This window comes from Sander vitreus, chromosome 6 (genome assembly GCF_031162955.1).
Source record: "Sander vitreus isolate 19-12246 chromosome 6, sanVit1, whole genome shotgun sequence".
NCBI lineage: Eukaryota > Metazoa > Chordata > Actinopteri > Perciformes > Percidae > Sander > Sander vitreus.
Window position 1 is genome coordinate 9529058 of NC_135860.1, and position 21103 is coordinate 9550160.

The 21103-nt window shown below is 40.4% G+C and overlaps 1 protein-coding gene across 2 annotated transcripts; it reads left to right on the plus strand.

The window, feature by feature from the left end:
- The first annotated feature begins 1259 nt into the window (after window positions 1–1259).
- Window positions 1260–20787, plus strand: LOC144519349 (mitogen-activated protein kinase kinase kinase 5). Of its 2 annotated transcripts, none has more exons than XM_078252405.1 (28): window positions 1260–1723; window positions 1824–1963; window positions 2664–2851; window positions 3032–3200; window positions 3991–4097; window positions 4671–4841; window positions 5610–5722; window positions 6136–6295; window positions 6507–6657; window positions 6924–7028; window positions 7328–7377; window positions 7939–8034; window positions 9104–9188; window positions 9550–9683; window positions 10221–10348; window positions 11316–11452; window positions 11587–11692; window positions 13025–13182; window positions 13774–13972; window positions 14186–14354; window positions 14653–14818; window positions 15617–15802; window positions 15896–16001; window positions 16233–16479; window positions 16774–16886; window positions 18639–18709; window positions 18822–18898; window positions 19098–20787. In XM_078252405.1, exons 1-28 carry the CDS (start codon window positions 1387–1389, stop codon window positions 19192–19194), a joined length of 3966 nt encoding a protein of 1321 aa, XP_078108531.1. In that variant the 5' UTR covers window positions 1260–1386; the 3' UTR covers window positions 19195–20787. The 2 variants fall into 2 exon arrangements, with proteins under 2 accessions (XP_078108531.1, XP_078108532.1); XM_078252406.1 differs by having other exon boundaries at window positions 14189–14354.
- Window positions 20788–21103: the final 316 nt, after the last annotated feature.

Genomic DNA, 21103 nt, shown 5'->3' on the forward strand with positions numbered 1-21103 from the left:
TAGATTTAGAAGCATTTGAACATTTAAAGTAATCATTCACCAATAGGCGTTTATAAAGCCTATTTTCTGCATATCTTCATTTTGGTCGGTTTAGCTGAGTCTGGGTTTGGAACTGGAAGCCTATACTGCAAGGGACTAGGAAATATCACAAGAATGTTTCCTTAAATGTATGTCTCCCAGGTTTAGATCCATGTTGAGCTAAATAACTTAAGTGCTCACTGACCGTACAGTATGCTGTCTTTTTAAAGCGTAACTCTAGCCAAAATGCAACCTAGGGTCTTTTGTGAATGTACCAGAGTCAAACTTTCGTTTAAAAGCATATTTAGGACGGAAGCGCCACTTTTAAGATTGACCGTATTTTCGTTTTCGGTCAAATGGCGTTTTGAATGGGAGTGCCAGGGGCACTACTATGAAGGTATCACCAGGGGCTCTACACATGAACTCCAGCATTGAGAACATGTTTGTGTACACAGAGTTTACTAAAAAGCCAAGATGGCAGCGAACGGAAAAACCAACAGCTACAGTGAGTTGTTAAAACCTTTCTTTTTAGTAAACTCTGTGTACACAAACAATGTTGTTAATGTGTAGAGCCCCTGGTGATACTTCGAGCAAAGTTTCATGTTGTGTCGAGACTCCTTTTTGTTTTAAAAATAGCGATTTTGATGCATTCATAGTAGTGCCCCTAGCACTGGCACTCAAAACGCCATTTCACCGAAAACGAAAATACGGTCAATCTTAAAAGTGGCACTTACGTCCTAATTATGCTTTTAAACGAAAGTTTGACTCGGGTACATTCACAAAAAGACCTGTTGCATTTTGGCGAGAGTTACGCTTTAAGTGTGGGCACTACATGAAAAAATGGAGACATGGCAAAAGGTGAGGCAAAGCAAGAGACAAAAACACCATGATTCATCTCCCTCACATCCCAGCCTGTCCACTTGTCTGTCTGCAGCTCGGACTTGAATTATTTTTGGAGAAACGGATACAAGTACTAAGGCTTATTTATTAATTCTATGCTAAAAGACAGATTAGAAATAAATACAATTAACAAATTGGGATTGAGGTTGGGACACAAATGTCAACCGTGACGTCCGTTTTCAGAAATGTAATCTAGCTGAATGATAGTTTTTCACAGCAGAGGTCATGCGAGAGTCGAGGCTGCGTGGCATACGGTTTCGGTCTCAAAATGTCAGCGGGCGGAGAGAAGAGGAGGGCGGGTCGAGGGGAGAGGAGTACCGGGAATGAGAGTGGTGTGCTGTGAGCGGGGGCGGCGACAGCGACACACCTGTGGAATAATTTAACAAGCAACCGCGCTGTTGCGTTTTTAATGGAAGTTGTCCCTACGAAGGACATGCATTAGGATTCAGCTGCGGAATAAGGCAGAAAATGTACACTTCGGAGCGCAGGCGAATGAGCCTGCGCGAGCAGAAGAGGAAAGATCCAGTTTGGGTGTCAGCTGGAAGTTTGTGGCAGGACTCTACGGCTTTGGAGCTAAGCGCCAGCGGTTCGGGTAAACAGGTCGTTTCTCCACGGAGTCGGACCAGACCCGTATCCGTGGCATACATTGTTAACAAGGACGCAACAGTGCCGCAAACTGAGGAGAACTTATCCCTGAAATGTCTGAAGGAAGCCTGCGCGGACGCACACGCCGTTTTCCAAACAATTTCATTCGAGCGAATATCCCTAGGCACCACGGACATTCTGGATAGTTTCTACAATGCAGGCAAGTGAAGGCATGCTGACTGTAGGGAAATTTGGATGACATGTACGCAGTACTACGGCAATTACGCAAACTAACCCGCCTTACTAAATTCCCCACACAGATGTAGCAGTGGTCGAGATGAGTGAGTCTTTCTGCCAGCCTTCCCTTTTCTATCACCTTGGAGTGAGAGAGAGTTTCAGCTTGATCAATAACATAATCCTTTACTGTTACAAGCAAGATAATGATCTACAGGCTGTCAAGGTAATTTAGAATCAACACATACCCCTGTTTATTATAATAACTTTAGGGATAATTTAAGGCTGCAGTCATTGATTATAAACTGCCCCTGGGCCCCAATAGTCAATGACACTGTGTAAAATAGTCTATGATAATTGTAATAATAATTTAAAAAAAAGTTGCAGAATATGCACCACTTAAATTTAATGACAACTGACCTAAAGAGGAAAATCCTGCATTATTAACTAATCTGGGGCCTTTTAAAGAGGGGCCAAATTTAGTTTTGGGACATTCATTATTTCACAGCAAACCTTGGACTCAGTTATTCCAATAGCGGTGCTGGTTGTTCTCTGGGCCTCTATGCAAAATACCATTAAGATGCACTGTATGTTCCACTGTGTGCGCCATAGTTAAGGAGTAAGATGATGGAGTCAATAGGGGTCCACAGTTGATTTCTGCCCCAGGCCCCCCCCCCTAGCATGTTAATCTGGTCAGGGCTGCAACTAATGAGTATTTTCATTATCTATGAATCTTCTGATTTATTTTGACTATTAGGTGAATGGTTTAAAAATAAGGAGCAAATCAGACAGTTTAACTGAAATGGAAGCATTAAAAGGAAAAATACAGACAACTGCCAAATGATGCCCCAGCTCCCTTGTGGCTGTGCAAGATCTCCCAATTTGTACTCTATTTGTTGTATGATGCGTATATTATCTTCCTCCAGGAGCAGTGTGGAAATTACACGTTCATCCCTTACGTAGTGTCACCTCAGGGCAAAGTGTTTGCATGTGATGCAACAATCATGACTGCTATCAAAGAGTTGATGCAGCCTAGTTTCCAGTTGGAGCCTCTGCTGACCCCGCTGGTGGAGACACTGGTGCATTTGCTGAACAATGTACAAATTCAGTCCAGGTCAGGCATCTGCAACTGCACGGCTTTCACCACCATTGTGTGCTTTGCAAAAACATTATCATCTCAGATTACACATGCATTTGTTTATGCTGTAACTCACAGCTTCCTCCATGGTGGCGGATGTATTTAAGATTGTAAAAGTGTGAAATGTTAGGACTTCTCTGCTTTTTGTGCTTACAGTGAGTACTTCCGAGAGTCAATCAGGCATGAGATTCGTATGGCACGGGAGAGGTTCAGCGGTCAAGCCCTGAGTGAGGAGTTGAGCAATATCCAGAAACGCCTGGACAGCGTAGAGCTGCTCACACCTGATATAGTCATGAGCCTGTTGTTGTCCTACAGGGACATTCAGGTGTGTGTTTACATGTGCATGTGAGTAAATGCCTAGACATAGGGCTGGGCGATATGAATAAAATCAAATATCACGATATTTTTGACCAAATGCATCAATGGCGATATTGTGGAGATATTGTACAGTTAACTATTGGTGATTTTACAAAATATTTAAATAACAAAAGATTTGATAAATAATCAATAACGTGGATACAATGGCTAAGTGGGTAAAGGCAAATAATAAAACAGCTAGTTAGTCTGGTAAGTTCAGGAAATGACATCCCTTTACTGTAGTGTAGCCTTTAAAACCAGGAAGACAACACTTGTGTCATATTACGATATCCAAAATTGAAGACGATATCTAGTCTTGTATATTGATGTCGACATATAATATCGATATATTGCCCCGCCCTACCTAGACATGGAGCGTCTAAAAGGTCATAGGCTACTACCAATGGTTATTTGTGTATTAAACTTTCAATTCTTTTTCAAATCAAGAAATTGATTGGTTGCAGAGCCCAACATGTCATTTTGTCGTTGCTTATATTGTTTGAGCAAAATTTTCTTGATACATGAAAAAACATTTTGTTTCGTAATGAAAGTATTACGGTTGACAACATTAAGCAAACAGATGTTGGAGCCTGCAAGAATCACGATGAACCAAAACCCACGATGAGATGGCATAGCAAGTGTTCCATATGGGTGTAGATAGTAATAAAAAGGACCGTTGAGGTTTAAATCATCATTATTAGTAGTCAATGTTGTAATGATATCAATTATTAAAGCAATTCTGCACCCTCTTTTCTCAGGACTACGATGCCATAATCAAACTGGTGGAAACTCTGAGCAACCTGCCCATGTGTCTGGTAGCAAAACATCAGAATATCAAGTTTAACTACATATTTGCTCTAAACAGGTACCCAGATGGCTCCTACTGCATCAATATGTCGTTTTACAAGTGAACACAATTAAAGCTTTAGTGCGTAACGTTTTGATATTAATTGAACGCCCGTTACATTCAAGCCATTGCCAAATGAGTTGATACAAAGCTGAATAAGACTATCCGCTCCACATAACTCTCTCTGTATTTCTCAGTATGGCTATGTTCAGAAGATTGTCGTCCTGCAACTTTCGCACGCAGAAACTCGAGGGAAGATAATTACCTCTTCTGAAGAGTCCATGTTTTTGTTTTTAATCCTCTGTGGCTACTAGCAACTGCGTGGAGGAGGGGTGGGTGCGCATGGGCGATCACGGATGGCTTGCATCACGTGGACGCGCCGACAGCTTTCATGTCATTACTTAGAATTCCTCATGGGGGCGACAGAAACTACGCACTATAGCTTTAAACTATTGTTCTCTTATCTGGTTTCAGCTTAGTGTTTTTGTGCCAGTCTCAGCCTGTGGCCTTTATTTTCCTTGCACGTATACAAGATATAATGGGCTTGTCAAAGCTCATCACTGCTGAAATGATCAAATCTTCCCACACCAGGAGGAATCACCCTGGAGATCGCGCTAAGGCTTTGGAGGCAATTCTGCCTATTGTGGAGTCGGGGGACAAAGTGGCGTCAGACGTCTACTGCCTGTGTGGACGGATCTACAAAGACATGTTCATGAGCTCTGGGTTCACCGATCAGTGCAGCAGAGAACAGTCCTGCTATTGGTACAACCACTTTGTGTTTATGTGTCTGGTCTTACACAATGGTTCACACCTAATGAGAAAGGTGGCATGTGTCTGCCCTTTGTACTTAGACCTAATCGATATCCACAATGTTCCACTTCCGGGATTGGTCCAGTGCTCTGGAAATTCCGCCAAATGTCTTTAATTTCGGCCGGATGTCCGTCACCTTCTGCTTTCTTTGTGTTGGCATTTTAAACTCCGGTGGATTTATGAGGACTATGGTTAACTGCTCTTCAGATCTCTGCAGGGTGAATCCAGACAGCTAGCTAGACTATCTGTCCAATCTCAGTTTTTTTTTTTTTTTTTGTTGTACGACTAAAACAACCTTTGACTGTACACATGTTCCACCAAAACAAGTTCCTTCCCGAGGCTATTGTGCTGAGGCACCGTGGCTCCGTCTGGCGTTTAGCGCCACCCAAGACGATTGTGATTGGTTTTAAAGAAATGCCAATAAACGTTTTTCTCCCATCCCGGAATGCTGTGTGGACTTGCCAGACCTTCCTCCACAGCGCTGTGGAGGAAGGTTTGGCAATGCGAGACTACACTTAATGAGAAAGGTGGCATATGTCTGTCTTTTGTACTTGGACTACAGTTTGTCACTACAGACCGTACTTAATAGTTCTTTTTAAATCATTGCCGGTCGTATGCGTTTGCAGTTTATGTTGCATTATTGTTCTGATGTTACTGATGTCCCTTAACTGTCGGTGTTCTAGTATAATCCATCAGTGCTGTTTTTATATTATTCACCAGGTATGGAAAAGCTTTTGAGCAGGAGCCAACTCTTCACTCGGGCATCAACAACGTGGTCCTCTTGATGGCAGCTGGCCATGAATTTGACACTTCTATTGAGCTGCGCAAAATAGGTGCTTAATGCTTTCTGCTTTCTGTATCGGAGATAATCAATGACAAATGCCTTTTTATGGTTTACAGATTCAGTGTGTCAAAGTTTATACTACTTATGCGCTACACTTCTGTTGTTGGGGTATAAACCTTAGGCTTTGCTACGATACAACCCATAATTTAAATGTGTAAGGCCACAATTCTGGATAGATTTGAAATGTTTTTAAGACACAATGCAATATCCAGAAAACCAATTTTATTTTTCTGTCGCAACTTAAAATAAACTCCACCCTGGGGGATGACTGAGCTTATAGTTGTGCCCAGGGCCATTATCTGTGGACGCACATATGAGCCTATTAGTTTGGAAATATATAACTGATTTGATATGCATTTGTTAATTCATTGTTTTGCTCTCTGTTATCATGTTGGTGTTCAGGTGTGACTATTAGCACCCTGCTCGGTAGAAAGGGCAGTTTGGAGAAGATGAAGGACTACTGGGATGTTGGCTTTTACCTTGGAGCAAACATCCTCGCGAACGAACATAGGAAAGTCATCATGGCCTCTGATAAACTCTACAAGCTAAAGGCCCCTATCTGGTGAGGCTTAGCAGTTCTTGATTAGTAGAATCATTCAGGTCAAGGTGTTTAATAATCATCAGGATTCAGTTTTTAGGGCTTATTAGTTTAATTTCAATGATTTTAATTAAAAATATTTAGATACCTCTGTGGATAAGAACTCATTTAAATGGTTTCAGTCTTATTTCCAGACTCACTTAATGTAGATTAATGAGTTTAATGTTTCTTTCAGGTATGTGGCATCCATTATGGAGACGTACATCCTGTACCGTCAGTTTGCCAAGCTACCGGAGGTGAAATCTCCTACACAGGACACCGTGGACTTCTGGATGGAACTGCTTTTGCAGACCTGTAGACCCACTGACTCCACAAGCCGCTGCCCAGTAAGACGGCACTGATAATCTTTGTACAGTAACGTAACAATAAATAGAAAACTTTAAACTTCTCTGGAAGTTCTGATCTGTTAATTGGGACCCAGCTCTGTTCATTTTAATCTTAAGGGTAACACACACTGCTGTAAACGGAGGGAAATGGGCATGAAATAATGGCGATAGCGTGGCGGTTTTGACCCCGCATTACAAATAAATGAAAGTCATGTGGCTATTATAAAAATATTGGTAATATCATTTAAATGTTCTGCCTTTTTCAGGTGCTCGTTGTGGAGCCCAGCAAAGTCCTCCAACCAGCTATTGTGTGTGTGAGCGAGGAGGACGAAAGTCGCACTGTCCAGTTGGAACACGTCACACCCTTAAAGGTATGTAGACCCTTTGTCCCCCCAAATCCCAGACTCCCCTTCTTATCTGAATACAGGTTTACCTGCCATACATACAGAATGCATAATGAAAGGAAGAACCAACTTTTCTCACACTGATTTATGGTTCAGTGAATGTTTAATCGGGTGAGTGTGTGGGTGTGTTCTTTGAGCGTCACTGTGTGTAAGACTTACTACATACCTCAGGACTGTTTACTTGCTGCTAAGGCATGTGTAATGCACCAAGTATTAGCAGTCAAACTGTCATTATCCCGTGTTTTAACTTTATCCTGATTCTACAGAAAGGCTTACACCAGTGGACTTTCCCAGCCTCTGCAATTAGGGGAGTGAGGTAAAGTGGAGTACAGCATGTGCTAACATCTCTCAAATATCTCTGTTCTGGGTGTGTTTGAGCCTGCAGCAAAGCCAGGGGACCCAAAACATACTGGTTGTCTGGGAAACCTTGGCTGTTGATCGTATTCAATATGGTTTCAGGCTTTTTTTTCTTTGTAGGCTTTTTGTTGATTCCTCTCTGATCAGTGTGTACTTTAGCCTTTTCTTGTTTACCAATTTTCAGCAAATGCCCAAAATGAGAAGAAAACAGTAAACAAACAACTTTATCAGATTGTAATATGTTTGGGGAAAGACGAATAATACCTCTCTTTTTTTTTTAAAAATTTTTATTAGTCGATGTTCCTCCTGTTTGTTTACTGTAAGCTGATACCCTTTGCAATGCAAACATTAGCTGTTGGTTCCCTGGAACAGAAAAGTGTTTGATAGATTCAGTCTGTTTTAAATGTTCAGCAGAAATGTATTTGTATACAGTTGTTGACACTACCGTGCATTTTCAAACTAAGAAATAAGGGATTATGACATTTTGAATAGTTATTAATTTGCTTTTTTCCCTCTGAAGTGCTTCAAAGATTGATGAGCGGAGCTGCTTCCTCTACGTCCACTACAACTCCGATGACTTCCAGCTCTGCTTCCCCTCTGAGCTCCACTGTAAAGGGTGAGTGACTGATAAACTGGCAAAGACACAGCGGGGCAGAGTTTGTTTGTGTGTGTGTGTGTGTGTGTGTGTGTGTGTGAAACCGTGTGAATGACCTGCTCATTAACCAATTGACTGGCTAGTGGGAGACAAACATACCATCATTACAGGGTGTAGGAAGATAATGAGAGTTCCGGAAAATAGGCAAACTGGCTTCGCAGACTTAGTCTAGTAGGTGCCCTGAATAAATGGTTGTAATGTACACTGTATGAGTCATGTTCTCGTTATTGTCGAGGAAATCCCCCTAGGACATATTTTTTCACTCTGACTTAGAGAGCCGTTTGACCCAAATCACAAAAAGATTACATTTCCTTCTAACCTCTTGCGGTCTCTATCACTGCAGATATATTCAGTTTTGAGAGACCCACTGCTGAAACCTCTGATGCCACCTTAAAATAATAGAAGTGAACTCAGTTTTAATTATGGTGCTCGAAGCACTCCTGAACCATGATACAATATCCTTGTTCCTCGGGACTGTAGACCGTTTTCCTTGGATCTTCCAATTCAAGAAATGAAAGTAAAACTGAAGCGGTCTTCATAGCTACTACATACTAAAGGTGGAAAATATGTTTCACACCAATACGCATTGTGTGTATTCTTGATGTGTAAGCATTTCCCTTCCCATAAAACATTTGCAATGCCAACTTTAAAAAAAATATTCTTGCAAAAAATCTTGCATTGTATACGTTCGTGCTTTGTTGCCAGCAGTCTCCTTTTTCGCTGCCATTGTCGACGCAAATATTTCTTTGTGCATTACCCCCGGCAAAACAAAATGGGGATCCACTCAAAACCTCCACAGTGAACTTGATTCTATTCACAAAGGGGATGTTTTCTTGCGCATACTGCTCGTTTGCCTTTTATGGGTGAATTATTTGGCAAATGTCTACAAGCCTGCCTGATGTTGTTGGTATTCTCTTTACTTTAATGGAAATTCACTAAAAAAATCATTTAAATACATGCTCTATTAAGAGCATATTCTCATTTACATTGGATCTGTCTACATTGTTTCCTCACACTGTTCTCTCACTAGCTTCTGCGAGCTGGTAAACTCTCTGCTTCAGGAGGCTGAACACTCCTCTCAGGACCTGAACCATGAAGCTGAGGGAGTACTAGAGGTCAGTCACAGTCCTCCACTCCCCTGACGCAGACTGTACTCTATTTTAGGTCTCCCTTGCTTCAACAAGTAGAAAACAACTGCTGAAAATCTCATTTTCAACAACAGAAACATTCTCATAACACAGTGTCATATTTCCCTGTAATTTGGCATTGTATGTATTATTATCTGTTTGTGTAAAGAACTAAATGCATTCATATTCCCTTTTTATATTTATTCTTAAGAGTTCTGGACTTTGACTCTGTTTTCATGTCAGAAGTGCCTTCACGTTTCTCTCTCTGTGAAATTCCTCACAATTTCTCTAATGTGCCTGCTTTCAGTCACTGCGTTCTGATTTATGCTGCCTTCATTTCTTTCTACAGTACATCTGTGAGACCAATGAGAATGGCGACAAAGTGATTTTGGGAAAAGGGACGTACGGTGTGGTGTACGCTGGGAGGGACCTGAGCAACCAAGTTCGCATCGCCATCAAGGAAATCCCTGAGAGGGACAGCATGTATGAGAAACCAACACTAGCTGTTTTCCCTTCAGAGTCATCCCTTACTGGGAGACACTAAACTGCACCGTTTCTCATTAAAAATGTTTTGTTTTTTTTTTTCATAATACCCTTAATGGGAAGTGATTTTGGCAGAGATGCCACTCAATGGCATGCTCTGGATCCCCAGTGCTCTTTAGGAATATTGGGGAAGATTGATGAGTGTTTAGACTTTTTAATTTCTTTGTTTGCTCTATAATCTGCACAAAGAGCTTAGGCCCACACTGCAGTGTTATGTGGAAATTAAGGATTCCATCAAAAGAAATGGGTTATTGAAATCACTTTTTAAGCATTTGCCAAACCTTGTGTCCAAGACACAGCGCAGTATTTATCTTTTCTATCAAGCTGAAGATTTCTGAATGTTTTAAAACGACAAACTATCGTATTTATTGCATTGTTGACATTGTGAATTTAGGAAAACCTGGCAGTCATACTATTGGTCTTTCTCGCTCTGGCTCTTTCCCTTCCTCCCCTCCCCTCCCTCCCTCCTTCCCCCAGGTACTCCCAGCCCCTCCATGAGGAGATAGCGCTGCACAAGAGGCTAAAACACAGAAATATTGTCCAGTACCTGGGCTCAGTCAGTCAGGAAGGTTTCATCAAGATCTTCATGGAGGAAGTACCTGGAGGTAGGAATCCTAAAATTGAAACTTCCAATACTTTTAGCTTCAAAGAGCAGTAGAGGGTAACTGTCCATTACTAGACACCCTTAGCCAAATCCACACACACACAGGCTATACAATATAATAAGGTATTTAAAAAACTATATTCTATTTCTATCAAAAATATGAACATCAAAATCCCCTTGCAGTATGAAACTTAAAAACAGGAAAACAGAAACTGCCTAGAATTGCCTGAGGATGTCTTAAAATTAGTTCTTGGCTACACTCAATCAAAAAACCTGAAACTACAGTGTGATACTTTTCTTCAGTTCTGTTTTATTTATGCATTCACATCTGCTCATACAATTAGTGATGCCTTTTCACTTTCATTTTACACAGATTTTGGCTAATATATCATTGTTGCACTGATTGGAATCTACAAACTAATGCTTTTGGCATATTAGTGTTAACGGATGTTCCTGAAACTTTCACTGGAATGAAAATAGACTTACAAAGAAGTGCCAATTTAAGGAAGTCATGCCCCAGCTTTCAACTCTGCATTTTTCTAGTTACTGTGTGATGCCTTTAAGCATCAAGGAAGTGAGTCTTCAGATTTGACAGTGGAAGTGTGGTTGTGAAACATACTGGAAGTCAGTTTCAAGAAATTGGGTGGTTCCAACATCCTGCACCATTGAAGAAAAATCTCTGTGGAGAATGGCGTTGTTGTTGGAAAAACATCTGAAGCTATGCGAACAATTCCAGTTCATAGCTTGGTTTAATATTGTCACATGTAGCTAAGAAATACCTTCAACAAAAACAGAAAATTGTATTTTCCAATGTGATACAAACAGTAGAAATTATGTTTTGTTCTCATCTCTGCCTTCATGGACATGTGAGAAATAAGATTTTCACAGCAGGATTCTGTTGTTAAAAATGAGAATTTTGAAATGAAAAATGAAATTGGCTTAGGTCATTTGACATGTACTGCTTGTAGGAAGTTTGTCATCTCTCCTGCGCTCCAAATGGGGTCCCCTGAAAGACAACGAAGCCACTATCATCTTCTACACCAAACAGATCCTCGAGGGGCTCAAATACCTTCATGACAATCAGATAGTCCACAGAGATATTAAGGTGAGCGGAGAACCCTGGGAATCTGTCGGCAAGTGGCAAATAATGATTCTACTTTTCTAGGATAATTTCATCCTAGCTTTAAGTTTGTCGTGTTTGTGAAACCTCTCAATGTGGATCATTTATCTTTGCTGCAGGGCGACAATGTATTGGTCAACACCTACAGTGGTGTGTTGAAGATCTCTGACTTTGGAACCTCCAAACGATTAGCAGGGATCAACCCCTGCACTGAGACCTTCACTGGTAAGATGCTGCGTATTCTAAAACCTTTATGACTCTCTTGTTTCACACACTTTGATACATGTACAGATTTAACTAAATTATAACGATATATTGTTAAAGTGCTCATATTATGCTTTTTCCCTTTCCTTTATTCTTTAAAGTGCCCATATTATGAAAAAATCACTTTTTCTGGGATTTGGGGTGTTCTTTTGTGTCTCTGGTGCTTCCACACGCATACAAACTTTGTAAAAAAATCCATCCATGCTGTTTTGAGTGAGATACGGTTTCTGAATGTGTCCTGCCTTCAGTCTCCGAGTGAGCTGTTCAAAATCGGCACGGCTTGTGACGTCACAAGCCGAAACGAGCTGGCTAACCGCAACAGTTAGCTCATAGCATTAGAATGCTAACGCTAGCATGCTACCTCGTTCTCAATAGCAAAGCACTGCTACAGCACACACAAGTTCACCATAATCTACAAAAGAACTACTTACATGTGCGCCCTCATTTAGAAGTCTCCCAGCTAATCCTGCCTTGTAACTGACCGAAGTTGGAGAAACAGCCTTTCTTTTACTGTCTATGGAGCTAGCTAGCTGACATGATCTACATCTGAGCTACTGCGAATGTGCGAGTGCAATCAAAGATAGTACAGAAGAAGAAAAGAGGTCTCACTCTGTAGCTAAAACAGAGACCAGCTGAAAAGAGGATCTGCAGCAGTGAGAGAGAGCTGTGCAGTACAACAAAAATATGGTGTTTTTTGAAAATTAAACCATGTAAACCTATTCTGGTACAACCTTAAAATACAATTATGAACCTGAAAATGAGCATAATATGGGTGCTTTAATATTATATATTTTATCTTTTTGTGCACGTTATAGGTTTACAAAGGTAAAAAGCCCAAAGTCCACCCCAAAGGGACTTACCATCTCCAACAGAAAACGCTGTTCACAAACTGCTCCAAACAGCTCTGTTGTAGTCCAGCCTTTACTTCCGTGACGAACGTGCGTCACTTTGTAACGCGCATTATAATGCTTACCTAGCTGCTAGCATGGCACTCGCTCAGGCTCTCCAACTGAGAAGCTAGCAGTGCTTACCTAGCTACTGCGCATGTGCAACTTCCAACAAAGATAGGAACAGAAGTGTGATGTATCACTCTGTAGCTAAAACAGAGAGCTCAACACACAGGGTGAAAAGAGGAGCTGCAGCAATGTGCAGTACAACAAAAATATGGTGTTTTTTGAAAATGAAACCATGTAAACCTATTCTGGTACAACCTCTAAATACAATTTATGAACCTGAAAATGAGTATAATATGAGCACTTTAATTGATTTTACTCTTATGATTATTTTCGATAGGAACTCTTCAGTACATGGCCCCAGAGATTATCGACCAAGGGCCCCGCGGTTATGGGAAGCCGGCTGATATCTGGTCCCTCGGGTGCACCATTATAGAAATGGCAACAGGCAAACCACCCTTCCATGAGCTGGGAAGTCCTCAGGCAGCCATGTTCAAGGTAAATAAGGGCAAGTTGTATTTTAGGTCGATGTTAATACATGCAGATTGTGGTGTTTTTGTTTAAAAAAAAATAAAGGATAGTTCTACATTTTAGTTTGGCTTTGAGTAAAAATCATAAAAGTCACTCTTCATGGGTTTAGACTGAAATATCTTAAAGAGGCTGTACTCAGCAGCGAGGGGGAGACAGACTGGTAACTTTTCATCTAGTGCCAGCAAGTCCAAATTTGAAATTGTCAGGTGGTGAAGGTGACCAAGTTAAACATTAGCGTGTTAGCTTTTAATTTAAAGCACTACAGTAGTGCTTTGAGTTAAAAGCCTAAAACCACGTCAATACACATTGGTTTGGTTTTTAGGCACTTCCATGTTATTCAGTGCCAAGTTGGATATACTGGAGCTTTCATAAACATCACAGTTTCCCAATCACAATTACAACTTGAATGTTGATGAGAGCGCTATTAAAAGTCAGAAAGTCGAAAAACAAATATATGAACAAATATAAGCAACTTCGATCTTTTCTCTTAACGCCCACTCTCGAAGTAAAGTTGTTTTTAATGAACTAAATAATTTCCTTTTCAACAATTCCATCCAGGTGGGCATGTTTAAGATCCACCCCAAGGTTCCAGAGTGCATGTCTAACGAGGCAAAGGGCTTCATCATGAACTGTTTTGTGCCGGACCCCGATGACAGAGCCACAGCCACAGAGCTGCTGAAGGCAAACTTCCTCAGGTCGTCCCCCAAGAAGAAGGCCAGGGCTCCGCAGGAATCGGAACATAAAGACATTTCTTCTGGTAAAGCTTCAGTACACTTCTAGTCACATACTGCTCTTCTTTTTCATAGCACGTTTCTGTTTCTCTCACGTTTATTTTTATTTTTATTTTATTTTTTTTTGTGATTGCACGTGCTATGACATGTGTGTGTTAAGTGGTGTTATGAAACCTTGCTAATTTCAGAGATTTTGAACACTCACTTATATCTAACAACAATTTCGCCGGGTTTTGCAGCAGACTACCAACGCAGCCTGTCTGTACCCATCTCCATCCTTGTGGAGGACACTGATTTATACCCGGTTTCAATCGACCTGTCCAGTTCCTTGGACTTCAGGCAGCGAAAGTCCACCCTCATAGCAGATGAAATCTCTGAGAGCCCACCCAGCACCAGCAGCCTCCTGTCGTGAGTCAGATTATTACCCAACAGAAGATTAAAAAAAACCTTTATGATGTCTGCTTCAGCCAGGGTTGTACAGGATCTTACATCAGTGGCAAACCACATTGAGGTTTCAGTCAGATAGTCTTGTGAGGTGACATCCTGTGTAGGTATAAAAAGGGTATAATGGCACTGTATCAAATGTCAGTCTACAGTTAACTATGTATTACTTACATAATGAATTATTGATGTCCGTATCTCCATTTCTTGTTTTTTTTTTAAACTTTATCTGGTGTAATTGATTGTATTGCCCCCTACTGTCCAGAATACCAGAGGACTTTCCGTCAGACATGAGTAGTCCAGCCTCAACAGATGAGAACGTTGGTCTTTTTATGCTGAGAAAGGACAGTGAAAGGAGAGCCACACTGCACCGAGTCCTTACTGACTACATCAGCGATGTCGTCTCTAATATACAGGAATCTGTGCCTCAGGTGGGTGAAGAACGGTCACAACAACACAGGTCAAAACATTATGAAATGTATTACCTGCATGGCTTCCTACATATACACTACATCATTTTTTATCTAAAATGTAGGGCATCTTAACTAAAGCTATTTTGCAGTCCCTTGCTAGGCTAAAACAATTAAACAAATTCCATAAAACACAAAACTAAGCTGTCTTCAATATAGTACCACAGCTGTGACTTCAGAGGCTTAATGTAGAGGAACAATTGTGCATGGAAAACAAATTCTACTGGTAATATTGTTATTGATATCACACGTCACTACCTGAACTCTTTAAGTACTTTCAGAATGAGAACAATAGAATCCGAATCAGAAAAGGTTTTATTGTCACAATAAGTACACTGTGTAATTTGCCTTGGTGAAAGGTGCATACACAAACAAACAAACAGACAGACAGACAAACATACATATTAAACATTAATATGAAATAAACACTAAATACAGAAAAACAAATGTATACATCCAAAGTAATTGTTAAAAAAAATAGGCTGAATGGGTTGAGTGCCAAATTTGCTAACAACATATAGTAGGGGCAGATGTAAAGTCCAGGATGAAGGTTAGTGCAAGTGTAGTGACTAGGGATGCTGGGGTTAAGTGTCAGTGGATGTCCGGGGCCTTGTCGGTGAGGCCTACTGCTTTTGTAGCGTGAGGTTTTGATCCTAATGGACCGCAGCCTCCTGTCAGAGTGGAGGGCTTCAAACAGTTTGTGTCCGGGGTGAGAGAGAAGTACTGTATCCTCATTTTTCCGAACTTCTCTTTTTAAAGCATGGCGAGGGATCATCCATAACTGCAGACCACATCACCAAGTTCATTAGCTGCCTGCGAGACAACATCCGCTCCCCAGACAGAAGGCAGCTGACGAGGAGCTTGACGGAACTTCGAACCTCACTGTTCACTGCCGCAGTTTCACTGAACAGCCTGCAGGCGGTGCTGTTTAGCTTCCAAGATGCAGTAAGTTACTTCAGGGTCAACACAGAGTTTCAGCTTAAAGGCCTGGTAAGATTTCAATCATGAATCATGCTAAACTATATGCTCTGTCTGTAGGTAAAGAAGGTGTTGAGGCAACAGCAAGTGAAACCTCACTGGATGTTTGCTCTGGACAATCTGCTGAGACATTCAGTACAGGATGCCATCACTGTGCTCCTACCAGGTAGCGCCTCATCTTATACAGTATAAGTGTGTGTGTGTGTGTGTGTGTATGTATATGTGTATGTGTGTATATATATATATATATATATATATATATATATATATATATATATATATATATATATATATATATATATATATATATATATATAGTTCAGTAGTTTAGGGTTGTTTAGTTATTATAAATTGTCCATGTTTCTTCCGTTCATCCCGACCACTCCCCTCTCCTCAGCGCTGAAACTCCAGCTGCAGTCCTCATTTGAGACTGAGGACAGCACTCCTGATGAGCAGTGTGCTGACCCAGACACTCCCGTAGTTATTGTCCCTGACCAGGTGTTTGCGCCAGCAGACACGGAGCAGACGGCATCCAAATATGAGACCCTGCCAACAGCAAGCCCCAACTCCCCTACAGACCTCGTCCTCAACAGCAACTGTCCCCTCAGTGAGCAACTGAGAGACCTACGAGTAAAGACCAGAAGGTATCATTTAGTTTTGTTTCTTTATCATAAAGCTTTTCTGTTCAAGATGCACGCAAAAAAAAACAAAAAAAAAATCTGATGGTTTTTAAAGAGGAGATTGTCATGTCTGCAAAGTGTTTACTTTTCAAGGCTACATAAACTGACATTTGGATTGTAAATGAAATGTTTTTGCTGTGGAAAAAATACGAACGCCTCCAACACTGGCCTCTTTATTAGGCAGTAGACGGTGATTAATAAGATTTTTGAGTTGCACTGCTTTCTGCTGAGTAATGATGGCTGTTTTTGTGTTTTAAGACTGCTGAGTCAGCTGAATGAGAAGGAGAGAGAGTATCAGGAGCTACTAATGAACTCTGTCCAGAGGAAACAGGAAGAGATTGATGCATTGAGGAAATCAGCAGTCACTGAAGGTAATGTGTTTTTTTTTTTAAACCACACAGTTTGCTACATCCTTGTAGATCTGGTATTACTGCCAATTAAGTTTGATTGCACGTGTTAGAATGTTTTTTTTGGAGCACAGTTCAGATACTGTAGTTTTTATATTAATTGCTAAAGAAAAAGTTAAATTATTACAATACTTGCATGGCATGTATGTTGAGAGAGTTACGGGTCAAAGAGAGGAGGTAGTGCATTGTCCTCTTTCTGTGCTAAAACATATTAAGTGCTAATATTAACGCTAATATGAGGCTGGAGCAGTCTGAATTAGCCAAATCAAGTCACCATCTTTGTTTTGAAGCACATGTTGGTTTATTGCCGGTGTTTTTAGGACGTATTTATTTTCTCCACATTGGTTCAGCAAGGAAACACTGTCCAGGGAAACACAAATAGGGAACTGTGTGCTAAAAAAAGACTGCAATTTTCTAATATACCCACTCAATACCTCATATATTGTATCAGAATCAGCATATTGGCTAAGTTATGTGTACACACATAATGAATTTGACTTTTCGTTGCACTCAATTTTCTCACACAGTTCCAAGAACAATTTTCAGGAAGATAGATAGATAGATAGATAGATAGATGGAAAACATGTGCAGCTAAAAAGAGGGACAACAAAGATTGGTAAACATACGCATATATAACTAATACGAACATACAAGTAGGTGGAAAAAATAGATATATAAATATATTTTCAAAGCAACAATGAACAACATACAATTTAGACTATAGTGCAAAGGGGCAGAGTGCAAAGAGTGCTTGAATAAATACTGAATGTTTAATGTAATGGGTTACTTTATGTACATGCAATGGGTGGTTATAGACAGTATGCATGTATACATGTTTATGCATTATATATGAAAATGATGCTGATGATATGTACATTGTGTATTTAAACTATAAAACATATCATTATAATGGGTATTAAAATAGGCTTAAAAATCTGATGCCATCCTTTTAATGGTTGTCTTCTCAAATAGTCTTTCTGCCAGTAGCTTTGACTTTAGTGATTCGTAAACCTACCCATCCAGTACTCCAAGCAGCTTCAAACAAACAATCACGAATATTTGCATATTCATTGCATATATGTTTGTTATGATTCCCCCTAATTGTACTGTAGTGGGTAGTTTCTGTCTCCCCCACGAGGAATTCAAAGTAATGACACATCCAGAGAGTTGTGTGGAACTGGAGCTTTGTATCAACTCATTTGGCAATGGCTTGAATGTAACGGACGTTCATTAATATAAAAAAGTTACGCACCAAAGCTTTAAGAAAATATGCCAAATTACAATGGAATATATTCAATACAAGTTGATAAGTTATTATCTAGGATTTGGTAAGAGCTCAGCCTATTAGTCCGATGATTAACCGCACAAGCTGCAGCTTGACCAGTGTTGCATCAAGAGACCAAGCCCATTTTGGATTATCAATGCACTCAGTGATTCTCGTTACAGTTTCTTAACACTTATACCTGTCAATCCCTACCACGCCTCAACTTGAGGCTCTGCATTTCTGCCTGACTGGTTCCTGTCTGAGGCGTAGACCATCAAATCATCCACTAATGTGCTCAAACTTGACTGTGCAGTTTGCATAATGATTATACAGTCTGCCTGCGGAAACACGATACACGTTTGTCTTGTGTGTAACATTTAACAGCGCGAGATACGGTATGTGTGCAATTTGACCCAGGCAGTCTGAATGGTTGTAATCTCTGTACATTATAGATAATCCAGATGTGAAGGCTTTGGTGTGCTGGCTCGAGTCTGTCCCTGTAGACCAAGACACTATTAATAAGGTAAACTCAACTTAAGCTCAGCCTTTTTCTTTGTTTTTTTTAACTCTTGGAGCCGCCTGGTATTACTCATATATCCACTGTTAATCCAAACCTGTGTGATCCTGTTTTCTAGTTGATCTCTCATGAGTTCACCTTGGACTGTCTCTTCTACATGGCCTCCAGGGATGACTTGATGTACTGTGGAATAAGGTGAGCTGCCTCCGCACATCACCCTCACACCATCCGTCCATGCAGAAACGTGAAAAAAGGGGAATCGCCCTCAGAGACGGTGGTGTCGAAAAGATGCAAATTACCTCGTTAGTTTGAGTTTCATCAAAAAGCCCCAGTGGCGTTTGAGATGGCTCAGTTGTAACACTGTATTTCAATCAGTCCACAATTGCTGTTTCAGAGGTGGCATGCTGTGTCGAATCTGGGCAGCCATCACAGCTCGCAGGAAGACCCAACTCAGCACACACAATGAGGACAGCGAGGACACTCTTCTTTAATGGCTGCTGATGTTGTACATCAAAGGACAGATTTATTGACGGGCTGGTCCTGTGTCATCTGGAGGAAGTGAGGCAGTGGTGAACATAACCGAACTGATGTAAATCAGGATATGTATTTGGTTACCTTGTTATACTGTGAATGTATTTTCTTTAAAAGATACTACTTCTTCCAGTTATAGTGCATGTAAAGTAGAATGCAAAAATCTTCCCTTAGAAGTCAGCATTTTTTTAAAGTGCTCATATTATACTCCTTTTCAGGTTCATAATTGTATTTAGAGGTTATATCAGAATAAGTTTCCATAGTTTAATTTTCAAAAAACACCATATTGTTGTTGTACTGCACATTGCTGCAGCTCCTCTTTTCACCCTGTGTGTTTAGCTCTCCGTTTTAGCTACATAGTGAGGCATCACACTTCTATTCCATCTTTGTTGGGAGTCGCACATGTGCAGTAGCTAGGTAAGCACTGCTAGCTAATCAGAAGCAGAGTATGAGGGCGTTTCACGCTAGCAGCTAGGTGAGCATTATAACGTGTGTTACAAAGTGAAGCACGTTCGTCACGGAAGTAAAGACTGGACTACAATAGAGCTGTTTGGAGCAGTTTGTGAACAGCGTTTTCTGTTGAAGATGGTAAGTCCCTTTGGGGTGGACTTTGGGCTTTTTCACTTTGTAAACCTATTACATGCACAAAAAAGATGTATAACACAATAAAGGAAAAGGAAAAAGCCAAAAAGCATAATAGGAGCACTTTAATACATTTTCTCAGGACTTTGGCAAGTGGGACTAAAAATACTGCCTAGTAGAGTATTAAGTTGTCTGCAAACTATATTTTAATAGAGCCTTATGATGATGCTGTTTTATTGTGTTTTACAGAAAACTTAACCTAAGTTATTAAACGCCTACTGTATTTAAGACGACTGTCTCTGAATTCTGGGTAAAAACACAGATCACTTGTACTGTATATCCTGTTAAAACTCATTCAGATAATAAACAGGAACCTTAAATCTTTCAGACTGGCTTGTTATCTGCATGCAGCAATTTGTTTGTTGCAGCGAGGGACGTAGGCTGGAAGAAGTGATGAGGTGGTGAACAGTGTTGAAATTCCGCACGTGTTCCCTCATCTGTTTTCACAATGTTGACATCTCCTTAGGAACTGTGTGTGTGTGTGGCCGTGCTTTTGTGTAGGTTTGAGTTTTAGACTTCTTTTACTCTGATAAATAATTTTGTCTCGTCCTCACTTTTTCATGGTACAAGTTAACTGTTTAGACTTTATAAGTTGGGCCGGAGTAATATTAGAATGAAAATAAAAAGGGCGGGAAGGAAAGGTCAGGATCAGAACGTTAGGTGATAGAGCTGTAGGCGAAACACGTCACACATAGAAAGACGTTGGTGCACATATCTGATTTTGTTTTTTTCCATTGTGTCATCATTGCCCAATCTCTGGTCCTGTGTGAGATCAGAGGATTGTGTGTGTGTGTGACTTGGCTCCTGATATGGCACCTACTAAATATATTACTAATGTCTTACTCATTTGTTTTGAACAACTGGCTGTAAAATTATTTTAAAGGGTGTGTATTAAAAGGGTATTTCTTTGACATGGCCTTGTGTGACCTAGTGTGCCTATCTGAGTGATAATTGAAAGTATTTTTTTATATATATATATATATGTGTGTGTGTTCAATATTCCTCACCCTACACGCTGTCAAGAAAGTAATTAAAATCCGCTGCAGTGTGTTGCAGCTCATATACACAACAGCAGCTCATACTATAATTTAAAACTGGCATTTGTCTTCCCTGTCTTTATAGATTTATGACAATATTCGTACAGCATGATAAGGTCCAAAAACAAACCTCTCCATCCCTTTTGCAGTGAAGATGACAAGCTTTGATTTACCTCTGCAGTAATCCAGA

Coding starts and splice junctions, on each gene's coding strand:
- LOC144519349 (XM_078252405.1), top strand. CDS start 1,387: ATGTACACTTCGGAGCGCAGGCGAATGAGCCTGCGCGAGCAGAAGAGG. Junction 8,035..9,103: donor TCTGAGCTCCACTGTAAAGG/GTGAGTGACTGA, acceptor TTCTCTCACTAG/CTTCTGCGAGCTGGTAAACT. Junction 15,803..15,895: donor TGTTTAGCTTCCAAGATGCA/GTAAGTTACTTC, acceptor CTCTGTCTGTAG/GTAAAGAAGGTGTTGAGGCA.